The following is a 22,486-nucleotide window of genomic DNA, read 5'->3' on the forward strand; positions in this document are numbered from 1 at the left end:
TTATTCGAAGTGAAAAAAGTCAGATAGAGAAAGGCAAACACCACATGATTTCACCTATTGGTGATATGTAAAAAAAAAATAAATGAACATAGAAAAAAGAAACAAACTCATAGGTGCAGAGAACTAACTGATCGTTGCTCAGAGGGAAGAGTATTGGGGAACAAACTGAAAAGGTTAAAGGGTTAAGAAGTACAAATTGGCAGTTATAAAATAGTCATGTAGATGTCAAGTACAGCACAAAGATATAGTAAATAACACTGTAATAACTAAGTATGGTGTCAGGTATACCACACTAATCAGGGTACCACTTTACACATTATAGAAATGCCTAACTACTATGCTGTACACCTGAGGCTGACATCATTGAATGTCAACTATAACAGAAATGAAAAATTTTACATTTAAACTAAAAACTTTCTGAAATTTGATATTTTATTATGTAGTTTTTAAGAATCTCTGCTTTTCACCAGAGTAAAGAAAGGATCCTGTCTTTTGCAGACACGGCTCCTTTCTTTACTTTGGTCAATGCATCATGGTCAATGGGCATAAAATCTCACGGACATGTTTTTATAGGGAGCAGCTAAGAGCATCATCAGCTTTGGAGCCAAGTGGATTTTGCATCAAACCCTCAAACTTCTCCCTGGCTACTGCAAGACATGCTGCCTAGATTGCCTTGGACTCCATTTCCTTATCTCTGAACATGAGGATTCCCTTCCTTGACAAAGCTATTCTGAGGATTAAATCAGATCATGCTTGTTACAGAATAGGTACAGAACAAGTGTTGATTTGACTATGGAGTATTTCAGCATATCAGTTAAATGAAAATCTGTGTCGCTCTTGCTTATACGGGCACAGGGGCCCACGCATCAAAAACCATGTAATCAAACACGCCATTAAAACACTAAACTTGAAAAAAAAAAAAAGAATCTCTGCTTTTCAAATTGGTTATTATTTTATACAAAACATATACTCTTCAATTAGATAAAGACATTTAAAATATTCACAATGCAATGATTTAGAACATAGTGGAATCCCTTTGTAATATGGGTTTTGAGATAGACAACATGAATTCTAAACTTTCAAAACTTCTACTATTATTTTAAGTCTAAATGATGAACCTGGTATACCGGAAACTAATATAAAATAATATGGAATGTCCACGGGATGTAAGTGAAAAAATAATGGAGAAAACACTCCCTCCTAACAAGTATACCATACCAACATACATAGCGTAAAAAAATAAAACTATATGTCATATGCTATATAGTTTTAAAACTGAAAGGTATCAGGAAGAATTCATGACTGTTACAATGAGTACCTGATCCATTAAAGATTCCATTTAGGCACGAGTATGATAAAAGTCAGGCTGGTATAACGTAAAAGTCACATTAAGAATCCTTACCTTTAACCAAATTGCATATCTCCGTCACTGTGGGAAAACTCCCTATAGAATTTTACTATCACAATACATTTCCCAGACCCTTCTTTTCTCAGCTCCCAACTTCGATACTTACTAAAGTTAAAAGAACAACAACAAAACAACGAAGCATCAAATGGTCATATGTTATCAAATGGTTCACCTTGACCAATTTTCCATAACAAACATAAAACAATGATAGGTGGAGCACTACTAAATTTTACAACTCGGCGCTACACAAAACTAAATTAAGAGCACAACAGTTAATTTCACACAGGAGCCTTTTACCTTGGTACCAACATCGAAGAGTCCATCGTCTGACGTAGACCATGAATCATCACTGCCAGGTTTCCAGGAAAGACTTCCGGGGAAAGATACACAACAGACACAAGTGAGTTCATTTCTTTACAAAGGCAGCAACAACAACAACAAAAGGAGTACAATTCAGCTATCTGCATATGAAATGAAGTTTCTTGATACGATTAAAATTTAGATGATGTTCTAGAAAAGCTATCAGTTATCTATTGCTGCCTCCACCACTCCCAACTCGTGCAATATTTAATGAAGATACACTCTAAGTTTCCATAACAAAAAACGACAGCAAACATGTTGGCAACACCTGAGAGTACCTTGTTTTCACCAAAGTCCTGAAGGCTGAATTGAAAACGCAATTAATAGCTGACAATAGGAACCTGAACTGGGACAAAAGCAATGACCTAAATCAAGATAGAATGATACACTGAGCCTTCTCCATGGTCTGTCCCTGGTTCAAAGATTAATCTGTGTGGGTCAAAAACGGCAGTCTTGCTTCTTTAACATAGAAAGCAGTTACTAAACTTATCCCATTCCTTGTTTTCACTCAAAAACACTACAGTGAGGTCCCTGAAATGCATGAAATGTTTGCAACTTACATGTACAAAAGTCAAAGAACAAATATGTACGTTGTTAGCCTCCCCACTCCCAGATCACTTGTCCGCAAAGCTTCCTGGCAATCTCCAACCTTGAAAACTTCAGCCTACGAAGGCATAGACTCCTGAAACAAGGTTGGGCTCAAATGACCCACAGTAGGAGTTCTCTATTTCCCTGTTCCTGGAAAACAAGCTAAATGGAGCCTCAGTCATCCACTCCCAACACAGGCACGTTACCACCTACCCAACTCCATTACTGGTTTCACAATCAGTCCTCCCTCTGCCCAACCCTCCATCTCCATGGGAAGGACATCAGCGCGTTGGGCAAAGAGGTAGAGGTGACAAGACACCTGCCGTGGTGTCTTGTGCTGATCTATGTAGTTCAGCAATCTCCAGTGCCTTTGGACTCAAGGGGACCCCCTCTGTAATTTCGGGTGCAGGTGGATGATACCACATTCCTACTTGCTATAAAGAGAATGTTTCCAGAGGCTCAAAGGTTTAATATGTTTTCATACAAACCTTAAATTTTGCTGGTTCCTCCAATTCAACAAACAAAACAGCAGCAACCTGTTCAGGCAGGACGCCCTTGAGCCCCTTATTTTAATCTGCTTTTTTAGACAACTACCAACATCCTGTGTCCTTCCTTCCTGTAATTTCTCTTTACCTTGTCATACCCTCCCATTCTGATCTCTTTTCCCTCATCTGATCTCTATCTAATCTCTGCTCTAAGAGCCTTATTCCTATCCCAACCTGTGTTGTTCCTCTTGAAATGTAGATTCCCCTGCTAATTCCATTCTTAGCCTCTTCCATTGCATTCACTAGAGCTTTCCATAATTAAAACACTCACCCAAAGGATGATAAAGAAGGAAGTGTACTGGGCTTAGAAACCTATACTAATCTCATTTCATCACTCACTGTACTCAAAGAAGTCACTTCAATCTCTTACAGTTCAAACTCCTCATGTGATCAACCACTTGACCAAAACATTAATGGCAGCATGAAATACTAGGGGGTGTTTTGAATAATTAATTGATGACATTCCTTCAACACCTGGAATTCTATGTACCTTTGATTCTGTCAAGAAAAATGGAGAATACTTAGCTGGCAGAAGTGGAAAAAAATAACACAACAACAGCAACAAAACTACCCCGAGTAAAGCAGAGAAAAAGGTAAAAAATCAAGAAAAGTCATGGAAGAAGGAAGAAAGACTCTGGAAAAAGAGAAAAAACTTCCTAGAACAAGGTAAAGGTATTAGCCAGAAGGAAAACACAGTCTGAGGAGTCAGTAAGTAGAGAAGTCAATTAGAAATATCCTCTCAATTTGTGCTGAATTAGCACAACAGTCTATACATAGATGATCTTCACTTACAGAACAACAATTCGTCCCAAGAAGGGTACATCGCATTATACCTGAAAACATTTATCTGATTAGGTCTTGCTTATGTACAACCTGTGGTTCTGTGGCCACAGCGAACTGACATCTGCCCTCAACACTGATGGTGAAAACAAGGTTCTCGTGACTGCTGCAATTGTCAAGTACATTAAGACAAAAGCTTGGGCTAACTGGGCTTGATAGGAAACTTCTAAATCAGCATTAAGGCATCACTAAACGGGACTCTCTGAGGCCACCTGACGTGCACCTGAATCTTGAATCCAGACCTGTCCAGGCACTTCTCAGTACAGGCTGAGGGACAAGAGAACGGACTTGGGAAGCCAAGCAGGCTGAAGGTCACATCACGGGTCAGCCACTTGGTAACTATGGAACCAAGTGTCAATTAATCCACCTCCTGGAACCACACTCCTCTAATGAATAAAAACGGCCGAACAGCACAGCTACTTTGCAAATCTACTGTGCCGACGACCTGGGATAACCAATGTTAGGCACATAGTATAGGGTCTAGCCCAGAGCAGAACACTCATTAAAGCTTACTGGCTTCTCTCCGCAGTCTCTTAGTTAACATGCAATTTTAGAAATCCATAAAATCCTACCTGCTTGCAGGGTCGCATTGAGAACACTCATCCACTGTTAAAAGAAAAAAAATTCAAATACATTGTAAATACACAATAGAAAAACACAGAACTTTGAAAGCGTCAGATTCAAGTGATGTAAAAATATTTGTTTGGGAACACCCCTGAAGACTATAGTAGAGTGAATGTTACTGATACAACTGGTGGGCAATTAATACATGAAGAACTTTTACTTCCTCTGCTGTATATCTGTGTGTGTGTGTGTGTGTATATTTATATTTATATATTTATATACATACACATATACACAGATATATATATATATATATATATATATACACATATATACATATGTACCTATATATGTGTGCATGTATGCATATATACTCCCCAGGGTACGTGAAATACTAGTCTAAATGGATTCACCCTTTCTCCTTATTCCCTTTCTTATTTCCTTATGTTACTCTGATTGAGGAAGAATGCCAATGTCTTGCTAAAACTTATTCCATTTGGCTGTGAGTTGCGTAAACATAAAGCAGATTTTGCTACAAAATGACTATAGGAAATTCATAACTACGATCAACCTACACAGAGGTGGGCTAGGGTTGAACTCTTTCTGTTTTTTTTATTTCCTTCTTTGCTTTCTCTGTTTTCTTGTAGCTGTGATTCACACAATTCATGGAGGGAAGAATTATGTAAGAGGAACACACCTACAACCTGCATCTTTCGTTTGTCTATTACGGGCATCTGTCCAAACTCTGTGGGTGCTGACAGAGGTCTCATTGAGTGTGTGGCAAATGGCCTTTTATCACCAAATTTCGAATCCCCGGATATTTGACAAGTTCCATGATTGAAAGTCAAAGAAGTAGAATCCCAGCTGGAAAAATCTGAAAATAAAATTTTCGTTTATGAGGAGGTAAAAATAACACAAAGTTGACCATATTGTAAAACTTCCTTCTTCAGAGAAGCAGTCCCACGTCCTCCTTTCTCCCAAACACTCTACTCCTTCAGAGCTCATTTTATTTTAGGTGTCCTATACTTGCCATTCACGTAAGTTAAGTTGAATTAACTATTGTCACTCAGCAATTTCTGTTATATAATGTGGTTCCAATTAAAGCTTTTCTTCTTATTACTTAACATGGTGCTGTGTGTGACATTTTTTGTCATTATCAAAAGTTATGTCTAACCGCTTATCTTAATTTTAAATATGTGTGACAAACATGGATTTAAAAAACTTTCATTGAATGGTACAATTCCAAATAAGAAACTACTTATTACAAGAAAATGGTCTTTTCTAAATACCCCAATATCTTCAGAATTCATTTTTAAGCCTTAGATAAACAGATATTCACATGACAAATTACAGTCCTGGGCGACCTTATTGTTTACAAGGAAAAATGGGATCAAACGAGGTCCCCATGAGCTCCAAAGAGTACAGGGTACCATGAGACAGAAAATGAATATATAACAAAAGTATTTTCCTTTTGTTTTTTTAAACAATATTCTCAGCTTAAAACTTTTTAAGACAAGTGAAAGAAAAACACAATTGTAGAAGTGAAGCTTTAAAGCCTCTTTTATCACTTCACATCCAGGAAGCCCGTACATCATTTAAAACGGTGGTTTCCAATGTCATGTGAGAATCCGTGAAGTCCCAAGGTCTGTCAGTCGAGGGGCCCGAAAAGGTCAAAGCTATTTTCACAGAAAGACTGAATGTCATTTGCCATTTTCACTCTCATTCTCTTCTAAGTGTACAGTAGAGCTTTCCACAGCCGTGATATCACAGCTCTGATGGTGACATCATAGCTCTATGGTTACTGGGTCGTAGCTCCAATGGCTCACGGAATGCATGACTGTGTGTGCTCCTATTTTAAATTGTTCAGTTTTTATTTCCAATATTGTAACTATCTATGGAGACTACCGACTTCAAAATATTCTTTGGAATTCTCAATAATTTTTAATAGCATAAAAGCATCCCAAGGCACAAAAGCTTCAGAATTGTTATTTTCAAAGATTGTGTCTACCAAATATTCATTACCATTAATTACTTCTCCCATTTTTAATAATCGAAGACACCATAGGCGCACGTACACACATAGCCAGTGTCTGCTCAGCAGAACATCTGGTTTTAAGACCATCAGTGTTACAACACTAAGAGGAAGTAAAGTTAAAAAGAATTGTCATGGTAGCAACTGGAGATTACTTGGGTAAATGTTAAAATTCAAATGACCATTTGAAAACGCTGGAAAAATCTTCCAGTGTGATCATTGGTAACCCGTATTAAGTACAGGGATTCCAAACTGGGACATTTAGGGTATCGAACAAACGGAGAACTATCTTAGTGAAGTCACCGTTTTAAAATCTCATTTTCTTATTCCTGTGAATACCTTTTCATCAAACACCGATACTAACAATGACATCACGTTATTTATGTCAAATCCTTCCATTAAATTTGTAACAAAAAAAAAGGAATGAGGAAGAGAAGACTGCAAGCATGTCACATGTCCTTGCGTACTCCTTCCCAAAATTAAATTGGTATTACAAAGTGTACCTGGTCTGAAGGGTTGCACATCGTCCATTCCTATAGGTTTGTACGGAACAGGATCTTCCACTTCAATGCTCGGCTGAAGGGGTTAGGAAACAACATGATTAGTAACTAATGGACACTTCATGCAATCTCTAGTTAACAATTCAGGATAACAATATTAATGTTATAATCTCCAAGAAAAGGACTTTTTGAAAAATATGTATTTAAGCAAATATTAGTTTGGTACAAGTGATAGTGCAGTTTGTGCAATTTTTTTTAAACGTTGTAAACCGCAATTACTCTTGCACCGAACTAATACCTTGAAAAGTGTATTTCCTATAACTTGAAATATTTCTAATGATACATTCTTTTTGTTTGTTTGTTTTTTTAGTGTTAAAACAAGATACTTGCTTGACATGGTAAGAAACCTTGGTGTATGTCCTGTTGAGTGTAAACAGAACATTTTAGAACCTACTTCATCTAGGTCAACAAGAGCTTGGAAAAACCAAACTCTTATTTGATAAAAATTTTGATAGGAAAAATGATTAAATAGAATGACAAAGTTGTAAGAAAAGCTTTTTGTTAAATTATATTTAAATAAACAATAGGAAAAACATTATATATAGTTATGCAACTTTTCAAAAAAGTTTAATAAATTCTAATCAGGAAAAGATAAGAACATTTATTTACTAACCATCTCAAATATACCGGGCATCTGCCATGCACAGTTTATTTCTTTTCCACACAAACAACAAATATAAAAATGGTTTGATGCTGGTTAGCCCTCTTCCTGCTTCCTGACCATTCCAAGACACTAGAATAAAATGATGAACCCACACGATCCATTGCTGTCCCTGCCCAGCAGGTTTCGCTCCTAGACCTTCAAATGACTGGCTCCTTCTCATGCTTCACGTGGCAGTATCCCACACAGACATTTACTTCAGGTCAAAACACTGAGCTCACACCAACAGAGCCTCAAGTACCGAAACACTACACATCTACAGGGTATCGCCTATCACAGTCTCCTGAAGTTTAGCATCCCCCAGATTAGAAATCCACATGCCCCTTCTAACTTTTCCACTCTATTCTTGACACTACTGCCATTTGATTGTCCTTCAGGTTTACAAAAAGTGTCCCCACCATTTGGTAAGTCACTACCGCCCACTGTGATCATTGATTTTACATTTCTATAGCTCCCTTTACACTTCGCAAAGTGTTTTCACATTTGTTACCACATTAGTTCATTTCACACCCTGAAAGGTAGGCATAAGTACCTTTATGATGAATGAGGTCACTGACATCCAACAGATTAAAAAGAAGTTTCCCCCAGATCCCACAGCTAGTAAGTGACCTATCCAGGGTTCTAGTGTGTTCTTATCTTCAAACACAGTGTCTACACCAGTAGGCAGCAGTTGCCTATATCAGAAGATCACACTCCTCCTCTCTCTTTGCACAGCTGTCATCTCACATTGGCTCATCATTACTTTGTACTTCTATTACTACAAGCATGGTTGCCATCAAGATACTCAATGCATGCTATTTTAACTGAACAGGGCAGTTGTTGTGTATTAAAGCAGCACTCGGCCGATTGTTGTTAGTATGATCCTACATAGTATTACTATTAACAATGCTCTTCCTTCCCTGGAAAAGTTCCTTGCAGATCTATTGCAGAATACAAATACAATAATACTTGCATATAGCAGGCATTATCTTTTCAAGTTCCAAGGTATAAAAAACCCTAAATTCCAAATTCTTTCTTTCTGAATCTCATTAGGACATTTACACAACCATAAAAACCACAGAATCATGCATTTGGACATACTTCAAGCTGGAATAATGCTTTAGCTTTTAGGTGAACTTAACTTCAGAACCCAACTGATTCCTTATGACTTGGAAGCCTTCTTGTTTTATACTATTCTACACCGACCGCCTTAAGTGAACCTTGCAAGTTAGCAGAATTGTACTACGCTGTCTCATTATATTAAGCACATATGTATTTTATTAATTATAGGCTAAACCATAAGAAAATAATTTAGGTGGGGAAATGCAGAGGTGAGAAAGTATAGTCAAAGCATACCTTTTACGTTTTAACATCACTGAATGGTGATATTTAAAATAATAATGATAAAAAATGACAGTACCTCAGAATCCCAACATGATTTCACAGCTCCTTTTCCGAATCTTAATGCTGATATTTTAACTATAAAATGTAGTCACAGAACATTAATATGAACATATATCACTACGAATTTTAAATACACATTCAAAAATATTTCCATAAAAGTAATAGCAGAAAAGAATTTCGGGGGGCCGAAGCATTTGCAAGAAGAAGCAGTTGTTAGTAGTGGGGATACTTTTGCAAAAAAGATAGGAAGAAATGCTTATAAGAAATGAAAATCACAGTTGGATCTACACGTGTTAGATTTGTGTATAGCAGCACTTAAGCTAGAAAGAATTCATAGATAGTCACTAAATTATCACTTGTATTATTTTGGTATGCTCCATCAACACAAGTCAAGATATCAGTTTTTGTTTGCTCTTGTGGAGCACTTTCAATAATATCCACACCATTTTCTCTTTTTCCAGTTGCCGGCTTGGTTGCTTCTTTCTATTAAAAAAAAGAAAAGAAAAACCCAACTTCAGCAAACATCATATTCATTTACTCGTTCACTCGCTCACTCAGTCCTTCTGTCAGTAAGACAACAAACCGCTATCGTAGCCATCGAATCATAGGCATAGACCCAGGGGAAGCTGGAAATAGAAATGAAAGATTTTGTCCTATATTCTAGTAGGGGTCGATATATTACAATTCGTGAAAACAATCAGAAAGGAAAGTACCACTCTCCAGTTCTACACCTCAGATGAAGAAAGTAGAGTACGGGCACAAAAGAAACAACAATCAGTTGTACCAGATGCTGCAAAAATAGGGCTGCATCTTGAAAGACATACGAGGTACTGAGGGAAACCATGAAGGAGAGTCCAGAAAGGGCAGCGGGCGCAAAAGCCTGCGTATAAAATAACATATTGTAGGTGAGGGCAGAAGAAGAATGGGGTTAGCCTGGAACTCTGAGAAAGGGATGGAGAGACAACTGCAGAATCAGAACCAAATCAAAGAAGGCGCATGTCATGCTAGCAGATGAATTCTACACTCACGTAATGGGGAGTCACTCAGGAAGCAGAGGTGTTGCATCATCACAATTCTAGTTTACAACAGCCACTCGGGCTGCAATTTATGATATTGAGGACTTCCGTTTCTTTCTAGGATCCTATCCATCAGCCTGTCTTGCTTCACAACATAGCGCCTCGCAGGTGCCTACAAACTCACAAACGCAGCTATCCATAGCAGGTCACTTTGTAGCTTCCCCTAGGTGGCTCCCGGTTGGGCACAAGCAGCAGCTGACCTGGGCCTGCCCCACAGCCCCTCCCAAGAGGCCCCAAATCCAACACACCTTGGACCAGCTTCAAGTGACACCAGAACATCACCAAATTAGCTTCACAAATGACACGCCCAAGCCATGGACTGAGCAGACACCGGAGCCCTGCTACAGCCGATCTCACTCTGTGGGGTCAGCCCACACACAAAGGTTCATCTACTGTAGTCACAGCCAGTCGTCCTGAGGGTCAATTCCACACCCAGATGTGCCAACAGCAATAAGGCTCAAGTACAACAGGAGGGCACACACCACCCACACGAGCTTCTGGAGCACCCAGCTCAGGTGACCGGGGAGACTGTACCACTGGGCCCCATGCGACACCTGGTATGTAAGGCAATACTGTCAAGATGAGGAGAATTAGCAATCTACAGAATACAGAGAAACAACAATAAAGATGCAGTGAAAAAAGAAGACAGAAAGAAACATTTCTCTAACGAAAGACCAGGAAAAAACTCTAGAGAAAGAACTAAACACAAGAACTAATGGACACAAGCTATCTACCAGACACAGAGTTCAAAATACTACTTCTAAGGACGCTCAGTGAACTTTGGGGAAAAATAGATAAACGTTGTAACACTTCAACCGAGACAGCAAACATAAAAAATGGACATGGAAATCATTAACAAAACTCAACTATGAAAAATACAACATCTGAAAAGAGTAATTAATAGATGGAATCGGCACCAGATTTGGTTGAGGCAGACGTTCAAATCAGTGATTTGGAAGACAAGATAGCAGAAAACACACAATCAGAACAGAAGAAAAAGATATGAAAAATGATTATGAGTAAAAAAAAAAGAGAGAGAGAATACTTTAAGGGACTTCTGGGACAAGATAAAGTGTAACAGAACTCGTAGGGCTATCAAAAGGAGAAGAGAGAGACAGAAAGGAATTGAAAACCTATTTGAGTAAATAATGACGGAAATCTTCCCTAACGTGTTGAAGGAAACACAAGTGTAGGAAACACAGAGAGTTCCAAACAAAATAAAGTCAAACAGGCCCACACCAAGACATACCAGAATTAAAACGCCAAAAGGTAAAGACACAGAGAGAATATTAAAACCAGCAAGAGAAAAGCAGTTAGTTATATACAAGGGAGCTCGCATAAGACTGTCAGGTGATCTCTCAAAAGTAAATCTGAAGGCCAGAGGAATGGGCAAGAAATATAGAAATGTGATGAAACGCAATAATTTACAACCAAGAGCACTGTATCCGGCAAGGCTCTCATTTAGAATCAAACGAGAGGTAAAGAGCTTGCCAGAGAAAAAGGAGGTGATGCAGTTCAGCCCCAGGAAACCACTATTACAAGAAATGTAAAACCACGACTAGAAAAAAAAGGAGGAGGAGAAGTAGGAGGAGGAGGAGGAAGAGAAGGAGGAGAAGACGGAAAAAGAGCAGGAGGAAGAGCAGGAGGAGGAGAAGAAAAGTGAATAATAAAATGCCAATAACTATGTACCTACAAATAATTACTTTAAATGTAAATAGATTAAATGCTCCAGAAAAGACATAAGGTAGCTGAATGGTTAAGAATGCAAGACCCATATACACGACAATCAAACTACAAAATTTCTGCACAGCAAAGGAAACCAACAACAACATGAAGTCACGAGCGGGTGAATGGAGAAGATATTTGCCAATGATATATTTGATAAAGGGTTGACATCCAAAACATATAAGGAACTCATAAACCTTAACACCAAAAGACAAACAATGCGATTACAAAATGAGAAGAGTACCTGAATAGACTTTTCTCCAAAGAGGTCACACAGATAGCCAAGAAACATACGAAAACATGCTCCGTGTCACTAATCATCAGAGCAATGCAAATTAAAAACACAATGAGCTACCACCTCACAACTGTCAGAATGGCCATCATCCATGAATCAACAAGCAACAAGTGTTGTTGAGGATGTGAAGAAAAGAGTCCTTGTGCACTGTTGGTGAGACTGCAAATCCAAGCAGACAATGGAAAACAATATGGAAGTTCCTCAAAAATTTAGAAATAGAAGTACCATGTGGCACAGCAGTCCCTCTTCTGGGTTTTCCTCCACAGAAACACAAAACACTAATTTGAAAAGCAATATGCATTTCTATGGTTGTTGCCGCATTATTTTCAATAGTCCAGATAAGAAAGTAACCAAAGGATCCATCATCTTGGATAAAGAAGAAGTGGGACATATATATAACAAAATACTACTTGTCTGTAATAAACAATAAGTACTTATCGTTTGTGACATGTGTGGGCCTAGAGGGTATTATTCTAAGTGATAAAAGTCAGATAGAGAAAGACAAATACCACCTGATTTCACGTATTGGTGATATGCAAAAAATAAAAAATAAATGAACATAGAAAAGAGAAACAAACTTATAGATGCAGAGAACTAACTGATCGTTGCCCGGTTCGAGAATTGTTGGGGGAATGCTTGAAATGGAAAAAGGATTAAGAAGTACAAAGTGGCAGTTATAAAATAGTCATGAAGATGTCAAGCACAGCACAGAGAATACAGTAAATAACATTGTAATAACTAAGTACGGTGTCAGGGATACCACACTAATCGGGGTACCAGTTTACACATTATATAAATGCCTACCCACTATGCCGTATACTTGAGGCTGACATCATGGAATGTCAACTATAACAGAAATGAAAAATTTTACATTTAAGAAGCGAAACTAAAAACCTTCTGAAATTTGACATTTTAGTATATGGTTTAAGAACCTCTGCTTCTAAAATTAGTTATTATTTTAAGCAAAACATGTACTCTTCAATTAGATGAAGACAGTTAAATATATTCATAATGTAATGATTGAGGACATAGTGGAATCCCTTTGTAATATGGGTTTTGAGATAGAGAACTTGAGTTCTAAATTTTCAAAGTTTCTATTATTTTAGTCTAAATGATGAACCCAGAATACCTGAAACTAATATAAAATAATATTGAATGTCAACTGAATATAACTTAAAAAAAGAAAAAAAAAACATAGAGAAAACACTCACGCCTACCAACTATGTGATACCAAAATACAAAGTGTAATAAAATAAAAACTATATATTACATGCTACATAGTTTTAAAAACTGAAATGTATCAGGAAGATTTCATGACTATTACAATAAGTAAATGAATCCATTACAGATTTCACGTAGGCACGAGTATTATAAAAGACCCACTGATGTAATGTAAAAGTCACATTAAGATTCCTTACCCTTAACCAAATTGCATAGCTCCATCACTGTGGGAAACCTCCCAATAAAATTTAACTATCACTATGTATTTCCCAGCCCCTTCTTTTTTTCAGTCACCATGTTCAATACTTCCTAAAGTTAAGGGGAAAAAAGAAAGAGTGATGTCGTGAAAATGGCAGTGTGAGGTGTGCCTCTTGAAATCTTCCCTGGAATTTACAACAAGTTGAACAACTATCACTCCACAAAGGACTCCCTGCGCAGCAGACCGGCTAGACTAAGGGGCGTACTACTGCAATAGCCTACAGGTGGACAAATTGCTCGAGCGGTGGAGGAGAGAAGGGAGAAGTGCGGAGACGGGGCCATGCAGGCTCAGGACCCAGACCTAGCTTAGTGCTCCGAGCTCCCTGAGTCCCGGAACTAGTACAGCTACAGAAGAGGAAAGAACTCGTGCTACTAGGGCTCCGCTTATGGCCCACAGGGCTGAGAGGACAGCATATAACACAGCTGAACCCAACGTTAATGGCAGAGACCTCAGAGCAAAGACTGAGGGAAGAAGGATGAAAACAGTGGTAAGCCCTCACTGCAGAGTAAAGAATGGAAGACTCAGACACTGAGACTAGCTGCCCCCTCCCAACCCTCCCAGAGCTCGACCCGCCCCCACCTGCCCAGTGCTAGAAGCAGAACAGTAGCAGTGTCAGATCAAAAGAACAGAATATTTGCAGTTCTGAGAACTGTGGTCTGCAGTCAAGGACTCACAGCCCAAGTACTTCCAGCAAAGAGGAGGGAGCTGTGGAAGCAGGACCCGCTGAGGTGGTTGTCACCACCATTGCTCTGGGCCATCTCTCACAACCCACCGGTGCCACCCCTGTCCCCACCTATCTGGGTGGACCCCTGCAGGAATAAACAGAACTGCTGAAATGCAGGGGCTCTGAATCTGGTGCAGGAAGAGCTTTGGAACTTCAGAAGTTCTCCGCATTTCCCCACGGAGGCAGGGCCTTGTGACCCCAGCGAACTGTTCACAGAGGAGACGCCCGCCTTCCAGGGAATCCCACCACTGTGTGAGAAGCCGGAATAGCGCACAGAAAACATAACACTACAGTGTGAGACAGAACAAACGGCTGCAGTCGCACAGAAAATAAAACATTATCCCAAAACCTACTGGAAAGCAAAAGAAAGACCTCTTTCTATCAACCTGTTGCACAACCCACTCCTATAGATGTCTAGGAAGAGAAATAATAAATCATCAATTGCCATGAATAGCCATGGCAACAACACAGCTCAGAAAGAAATTGAAAAGTCTCCAGAAAATAAACTTAAAGATATGGAAATATGTGACTTAAATGACAGAGAATTCAAGATTACAGTTCTGAAAAAACTCAATGAGATGCAAGAAAACACAGACAGGCAGTTTAATGAATTCAGAAACATAATCAAGAACAAAATGAGTATTTTACAAAAGAGACTGAAATTTTAAAAAAGAACCAAATAGAATTTCTGGAGATTAAGAAATCAAAAGAAATGACAAATGAAACAGCCAGTTTAGGTCGTAGAGTTGACCAGATGGAGGAAAGAATCGGTGACATCGAAGCTAGAAATCTGGAAATCACAGGGATGGAAGAAGAAAGAGACTTGAGACTTAAAAGAAATGAAAGAACTCTACAAGAACTTTCTGACTCCATCAGAAAGAGCAATATAAGAATAATGGGCATACCAGAAGGGGAAGAAAGAGAGAAGGGAACAGAGAATATATGCAAACAAGTAGTCGATAAGAACTTCCCAAACTTATGGAAAGAACTGGATCCTTAAATCCAACAAACAAATGGAACACCTAATTATCTCAACCCCAACAGGCCTTCTCCAAGGCACATTATATTGAAGCTGTCAAAAATCAATGACAAAGAAAGAATCCTCAAGGCAGCCAGGGAAAAGAAGATGGTAACCTACAAAGGAAAGCCCATTAGATTGTCATCAGATTTCTTTAGCAGAAACTCTACGAGGCAGGAGGGAGTGGAACCAAATATTCAAACTATTGAAAGAGAGAAATGATGAGCCAAGAATAATGTATCCAGCAAAAACATCTTTTAGATATGAAGGAGAAATAAAGACCTTTCCAGACATACAGAAGCTGAGAGAATTTTCTAATACACGACCTACACTACAAGAAATGCTGAAGGAGGCTATTCGACCACCATCAACAGGGACAATTTGTGGCAACCAAAACATAAAAGTGGGGAGAGTAAAGGTCTGAACCGGAAAATGGGAATGGAGAAAGTAAGCATGCTGAAGAAAATGGAATACTCTAAATATCAAACTTTCTTTTACATAAACTTAATGGTAACCACTCAAAAAAAATCCAGAACTGAAATACATAATGTAATAAAAGAAGAAACAGAGGGAAAAATCATAGAATACCACCACATAGAAATAAGAGACAACAACGAAAAGGCAAAGAAACAATGGAGACACAGTCTTACCAGAAAAGAAAAGATAGAATGATAGGAAATCCTCACATATCAATAATCACCCCAAATGTAAATGGATTGAACTCACCAATAGAAAGGCACAGAGTAGCTGATTGGATCAAAAAACGAAACCCAACCATATGCTGCCTCCAAGAGGCACATCTCAGCTACAAGGACAAACATAGACTCAACGTGAAAGGATGGAAATTGACACTCCAAGCAAATGGTATCCAGAGAAAGTCAGGTGTAACCATACTGATTGATATCAGATGAAACAGACTTCAGGATAAAAAAGGTAACAAGAGACAAAGATGGACATTTCATAGTGATGAAGGGGACTATACAACAAGAAGACATAACAGTCATCAATATTTCTGCCCCCAATCAGGGAGCACCAAGATATACCAAGAAACTACTAACAGAACTAAAGGGAGAAATTGACCAAAACACAATTATACTAGGGGACTTAAATACATCATTGACAGCTATGGATAGATCATTCAAACAAAATAAATAAATAAATAGCAGCCCTAAATGACACATTAGATGAACTAGACATAATTGACATTTATAGAGCACTTCATCCTAAAACATCAGACTAAACATTCTTTTCGAGTGTACATGGAACATTCTCAAAGATAAATCATCTATTGGGACATAAAACTAGCCTCAGCAAATTTAAGAAGACTGAAATCATACCAAACATATTCTCTGATCACAAGGCTTTGAAATTGGATATCAACTGCAAAAAGAAAGCAGGAAAAACCACTAATACATAGAGATTAAACAACATACTTTTAAAGAACGACCTGGTCAAAGAAGAAATAAGAGGATAGATCAAAAGATACACAGAAGAGTGACATCATAGGAATGGCAGCAGCGAAGAGTGACATCATAGGAATGGCAGCAGCGAAGAGTGACATCATAGGAATGGCAGCACTCTTCTATGTATCTTTTGATCTATCCTCTTATTTCTTCTTTGACCAGGTCAATGGACTCTGCTCATCACACAGAAAAGGTAAGAGACTCGTTCGAGGATTACTTGAAGGTGGGCAAATTGGGCGAGCAGGGGAAGACAGAAGGGGGCGGAGTGGCGACCTCAGCCCGCATCTGCGGCTGTGGAGACACAGAGGATCCCAGGACAGAACAGAGACCACAAGAGCCAAGACATAGGCTCTTTCCCTGCATCCCACAGCTGATCTCTCCTGCCAAGAGAGCAGCATATCCAGCATTTGAGGCAGTCACCTCAGCTGAGACCTCCAGCTGGGCCCTAGGTCGGACAAAGGACATGATCAACACACCTGGGCCCCTCCGCCCACTCTCCCAATCCTACCCCTGCCTTTCCAGAGACTCACGCTGGCCCCTGAGCTGAAGAGCAGTGTCAGTTTACAGAGGAGTCAGAGCACTCAGGATCTGGGAGGACCCGGTTTGCAGCTCTGACTCAGGGAAGAGGCTGGGAAGAGTGTGACGCTACTGGGTTGGGAGAGAGAAGACTCCTCCATCTCCAGCTCTCACCTTTTCTGGCCTGCCTAGGGCAGGGCAATTACAACTGCGGAGGCACTCCCAGGGATCAGCAGTAGGCGGCAGACGCAGCTCTGGGCTTTCATCAACTCAGAAATCTCCTGCCCTCCACACACACATAGGGAAGAAGTACCCTAAGACTCAGGAGACCTGGGCACAGGGCTGGCTGTGTTACTCTCAGTGCGCATATGTGCAGGCAAGAGAGGAAAATGCACTGACTTTGTAAAAACTGACATCCAGAATTTATGGCACCACACATCTAAAACTGCCGTCCCAGGGTCACTCTGGGCACCAGGTGAGCGTCTCTGCCTGCCCAAGACGCAGAGGACTCTTTGGTACAGGAGAGGACAACCTGGAGATTACTTGGTAGGCTTAAGCAAAGACTGACGCTGCTTTTTTTGTTTTGTTTTGTTTGTGTATTTTTGATATTTTTGCCGGTGTTGAGTGTGGGTTATCAGTTGTTTTTACATGGGTGTATTTGTTTTTTCTTTGCTGTTGGTGTTGCTGTTGTGCTGGGTGATTTGCTTTGTTCTGAAATTGCTCTATACCAGGGCCCAGCTCAAGAGGCACAAGATTCAAAACACCCTGAGGCCGACTCCAGACCAAGTTAGAGTATTATCGGGTTTGACCTACAAGTGACACACCCAGAAGGAATTCTCTACAGGCACAAGAGCCCATAGGGGCCAAGCCTCATGTGAGCAGTCAACCCTCACTCAGCAGAACTACCACTGTGGGCAGAGCCAAGATTCACAACTAGGCAGCCTAGGAGTCAATCCCACCTACTGACCAGCCAAAAGCAATTAAAGATCAACTTTAACAGGACAATATACACAAAACGAGAGTCACCTTTGGTGCACACGCAGAGGAGAAGAAGGAAGTCATGCAAGTCAAATATAAAGGACGCATACTACGTAAGATAACCAATAAAAACAAAGACCCATAAGGGACCTACCTAATACATCAAAGCAAACACAGAGAGTCAGCCAGAATGGGGAAACAAAGAAACATGTCCCAAATAAAAGAACAGAAGAAACCTCCAGAATTGGAACCAAATGAAATACAGGTAACCAACCTGTCAGAGACAGAGTTCAGAACACTGATGATAAGAATACTGAAGGGGTTTAGTGACGACATAAAGAAGGATGGAGAAATCATAATGAACAACCAGTTAGAACTAAGGAATACAATAACTGAAATAAAGAACCCATTTGAAGGAATTACAGCAGGCTAGATGAAGCAGAGGATCGAATCAGCGACATGAAGACAAGTCAGCAGAGATCACCCACATGGAACACAAAAAGAAAAAAGAGTAAAAAACAACGAAAATGGCTTAAGAGTCCTCTGGGATAACATCAAGCGCAACAACATGCGCATCACAGGAATACCAGAAGGTGAAGAAAGGAAGCAAGGGATCGAGAACATATTTGAAGTTATAATGTCTGAAAACTTCCCTAACCTGGTGAAGGAAACCGACGTATAACTCCAGGAAGTGCAGAGAGTTCCAACCAGGATAAACCCAAACAGGCCCACACCAAGACACATTACAGTTAACACAGTAAAGATTAAAGACAAAGACAGAATCCTAAAAGCAGCAAGAGAAAGATAGCAAGTTAAATACAAGGGAACTCCTGTAAGACTATCAAATGACTTTTCTACAGAAACATTGCAGGCCAGGAGGGAGGGGCAGGAGGTACTCACAATGATGAAAAACAAGGGCCTACAACCTAGATTGCTTTATCCAGCAAGGCTATCATTTAAAATTGAAGGAGAGATAAAGAGCTTCCCAGAAAAGAATAAGCTAAAGGAATTTATTACCACTAAGGCAGCATCGCAGGAAATATTAAAAGGGCTTCTGTAAACAGAAGAAAGATGAAAACAATCTAACGACAAATTTAAAAATGGCAATAACTATGTACCTATCAATAATCACTTTAAATGCAAACGGATTATATGCTCCAATCAAGAGACATAGGGTGGCTGAGTGGATAAGAAAGCAAGACCCTTGTATATGCTGTATACAAGAGACTCACCTCAGATCAAAAGACACACACAGGCTGAAAGTGACGGCTTGGAGTAAGATATTTCATGCAAACAGAAATGAGAAAAAAGCTGGAGTTGCAATACTTATATCTGACAAAATAGACTTTAAACTGAAGAATATATTAAAAGACAAAGATGGGCACTATACATAATAAAGGAATTGGTCCGACAAGAGTACATAACCCTAGTAAACATCTATGCACCCAACATAGGAGCACCTAAATATATAAAACAGATATTTACTGACATAGTGACAGAACTCAACAGTAATATTATCATAGTAGGGGACTTCAACACACCTCTGACAAGGGACAGGTATTCCAGACAGAAAATCAATATGGAAACAATGGCCTTAAATGACACATTGGACCATTTGTATTTAATCAACATTTTCAGAGAATTTCACCCCAAAGCTGCAGAATACACGTTCTTCTCAAGCACACACGGGACATTTTCCAAGGTACACCACGTGTTAGGCCAGAAAACAAGTCTTGATTAATGTAAGAAAATTGAAATCATACCAATTGTCTTCTCTGACCACAGCGCTATAAAATCAGAAATCAACTACAGGAAAAAAACTGGAAGACAGACAAATTCATGGAGCCTGAATAACATGTTACTAAATAACGAATGGATCAACAATGAGATCAAGGAAGAAATCAAAACATGTCTCGAGACAAATGAAAATCAAACCATGACAAACCAAATCTATGGGATGCAGCGAAAACAGTCCTAGGAGGGAAATTCACAGCATTGCAGGCCTACCTAAAGAAACAAAAAAATCACTAATCAACAGTTTATTTTCACACTTAAGGGATCAGGACAAAGAACAGCAAAATAACCGCAAAGGGAGTACAAAGAGGGACATAATAAAGGTCAGAGCGGAAATAAATGAAATAGAAACCAGAAAAACAATAAAAAACATCAATGAATCCAAGAGTTGTTTTTTAGACAAAATAAACAAAGTCAACAAACCTTTAGCCAGACTTATCAAAAAGAGAGAGAGAGAGGACCCAAATTAATAAAATCAGAAATGAAAGAGGAGAAGTGACAACAGACACCACAGAAATACAAAAATATTTAAGAAATTACTATCAGCATCTATATGCCAACAAATTAGACAATCTGGAAGAAATGGAAAATTTTCTAGAAGCATACATCCTTCCAAGGCTAACTCAAGAAGAAACGGAAAACCTGAATAGACTGATTACCACCAGGGAAGTTGAATCAGTAATCAACAAGTTCCCAACAAACAAAAGTGCTGGACCAGATGGCTTTACAGGTGAATTTTACAAAACATTCAAAAAAGAATTATCACCTATTCTCCTCAAGCTATTCCAAAAAATTCAGAAGGAGGGAAGGCTCCCAAAACCTTTTTACGAGGCCACTATCACTCTGATCCCCAAATCAGACAAAGACACTACAAAAAACACACAAACAAACAAAAAACTATAGGCCTGTATCTCTAAAGAACATAGATGCAAAAACCCTCAACAAAATATTACTGAACACAATTATGCAATACATTAAAAAAATCATACACTATGATCAAGGGGGATTCATTCCTGGTATGCAAGGGTGGTTCAACATCCGCAAATCAATTAACATGATACACCACATTAACAAAATAAAAAATAAAAATCATATGATCATATCAATTAGATGCAGAAAAAGCATTGGACAAAATCCAGCAGCCATTTATGATAAAAACTCTTAAGAAAATGGGAATAGAGAGACCATATCTCAACATAATAGAGACCATATATGATAAACCCACAGCTAACATCACACTCAACGGGGAAAAGCTAAAATAGTCCCCTTAAGATCAGGAACAAGGCAAGGTTTCCCACTTTCTCCACTTCTATTCAACATAGTGCTGGAACTTCTAGCCACAGCAATCAGACGAGAAAAATAAATAAAAGGCATCCAAATTGGTAAGGAGGAAGTAAAATAGTTATTATATGCAGATGACATGATACTATATAGAGAGAACCCTAAAGACTCCACCAAAAAACCATTAGAACTGATAAATGTATTTAGTAAAGTAGCAGGATACAAAATTAATATTCAGAAATCAGTTGCATGTGTATATACCAATAATAAAGTATCAGGAGAAATTAAGAAAAGAATCCCATTTACAATTGCTTCAAAGACTATAAAATACCTGGGAATAAATTTAATGAAAGAAGTAAAACATCTATACTCAGAAAATTATAAGACACTGAAGAAAGAAATTAAAGAGGATACAAATAGATGGAAGCACATAATATGCTCATGGATAAGAAGAATTAATAGAGTGAAAATGTCCATACTGCCTAAGGCAACATACGAATTCAACGCAATTTCTATCATATTACCAAGGATGGTTTTCACAAGAATAGAACGTATAATCCTGAAATTTATATGGAACCATAAAAGATCCTGGTTGGCCTCGGCAATCTTGAGAAATAGGAATAAAGTGGGAGGTATAACGATACCTGACATCAAATTATACTACAAGGCTACAGTAATCAAAACACCACGATACTGGTATAAAAACAGATACATTGATCAATGGAACACAATAGAGAGCCCAGCAATAAATCCATGCCTATATTGTCATTCAATCTATGACAATGGAAGCAAGAATTTATGGTGGGGTAAAGACAGTCTATTCAACAAATGGTGTTGGCGAAACCTGGACAGACACATGCAAAAGAATGAAGCTGGACCACTTCCTTACACGATATACAAGAATAAATTCAAAATGCATTAAAGACATAAGTGTAAGATCTGAAACCATAAAATTTCTAGAAGAAAATATAGGAAGAAACTTTATAGACATTACCTGGAGTAAGATTTTTACTGATACATCCTCTCAGCCAAGAGAAGTAAGAGAAAAAATAATCATGTGGGATCACATCAAACTAAAAAGTTTTTTCACAGCAAAGGAAACCATCAATAAAACAAAAAGGGATCCTACTGTATGGGAAAAGATATTTGCCAATGATATATCTGATAAGGGATTAATATCACAAATCTATAAAAA

The 22,486-nt window shown here is 38.7% G+C and overlaps 1 protein-coding gene across 1 annotated transcript in view; it reads right to left on the bottom strand.

The window, feature by feature from the left end:
- Window positions 1–8,788: 8,788 nt before the first annotated feature.
- Window positions 8,789–22,486, bottom strand: part of LOC308495615 (uncharacterized protein) — a 43,717-nt gene continuing 30,019 nt past the window's right edge. Inside the window, exon 9 of the mRNA XM_081080581.1 lies at window positions 8,789–9,424. Within this exon, the coding sequence (XP_080936707.1) occupies window positions 9,257–9,424 (168 nt within the window). The 3' untranslated portion in view covers window positions 8,789–9,256. The remainder of the gene's footprint in view (window positions 9,425–22,486) is intronic.

Source organism: Rhinolophus hipposideros (genome assembly GCF_964194185.1).
Source record: "Rhinolophus hipposideros genome assembly, contig: HAP1_SCAFFOLD_69, whole genome shotgun sequence".
NCBI classification, from domain to species: Eukaryota; Metazoa; Chordata; class Mammalia; order Chiroptera; family Rhinolophidae; genus Rhinolophus; species Rhinolophus hipposideros.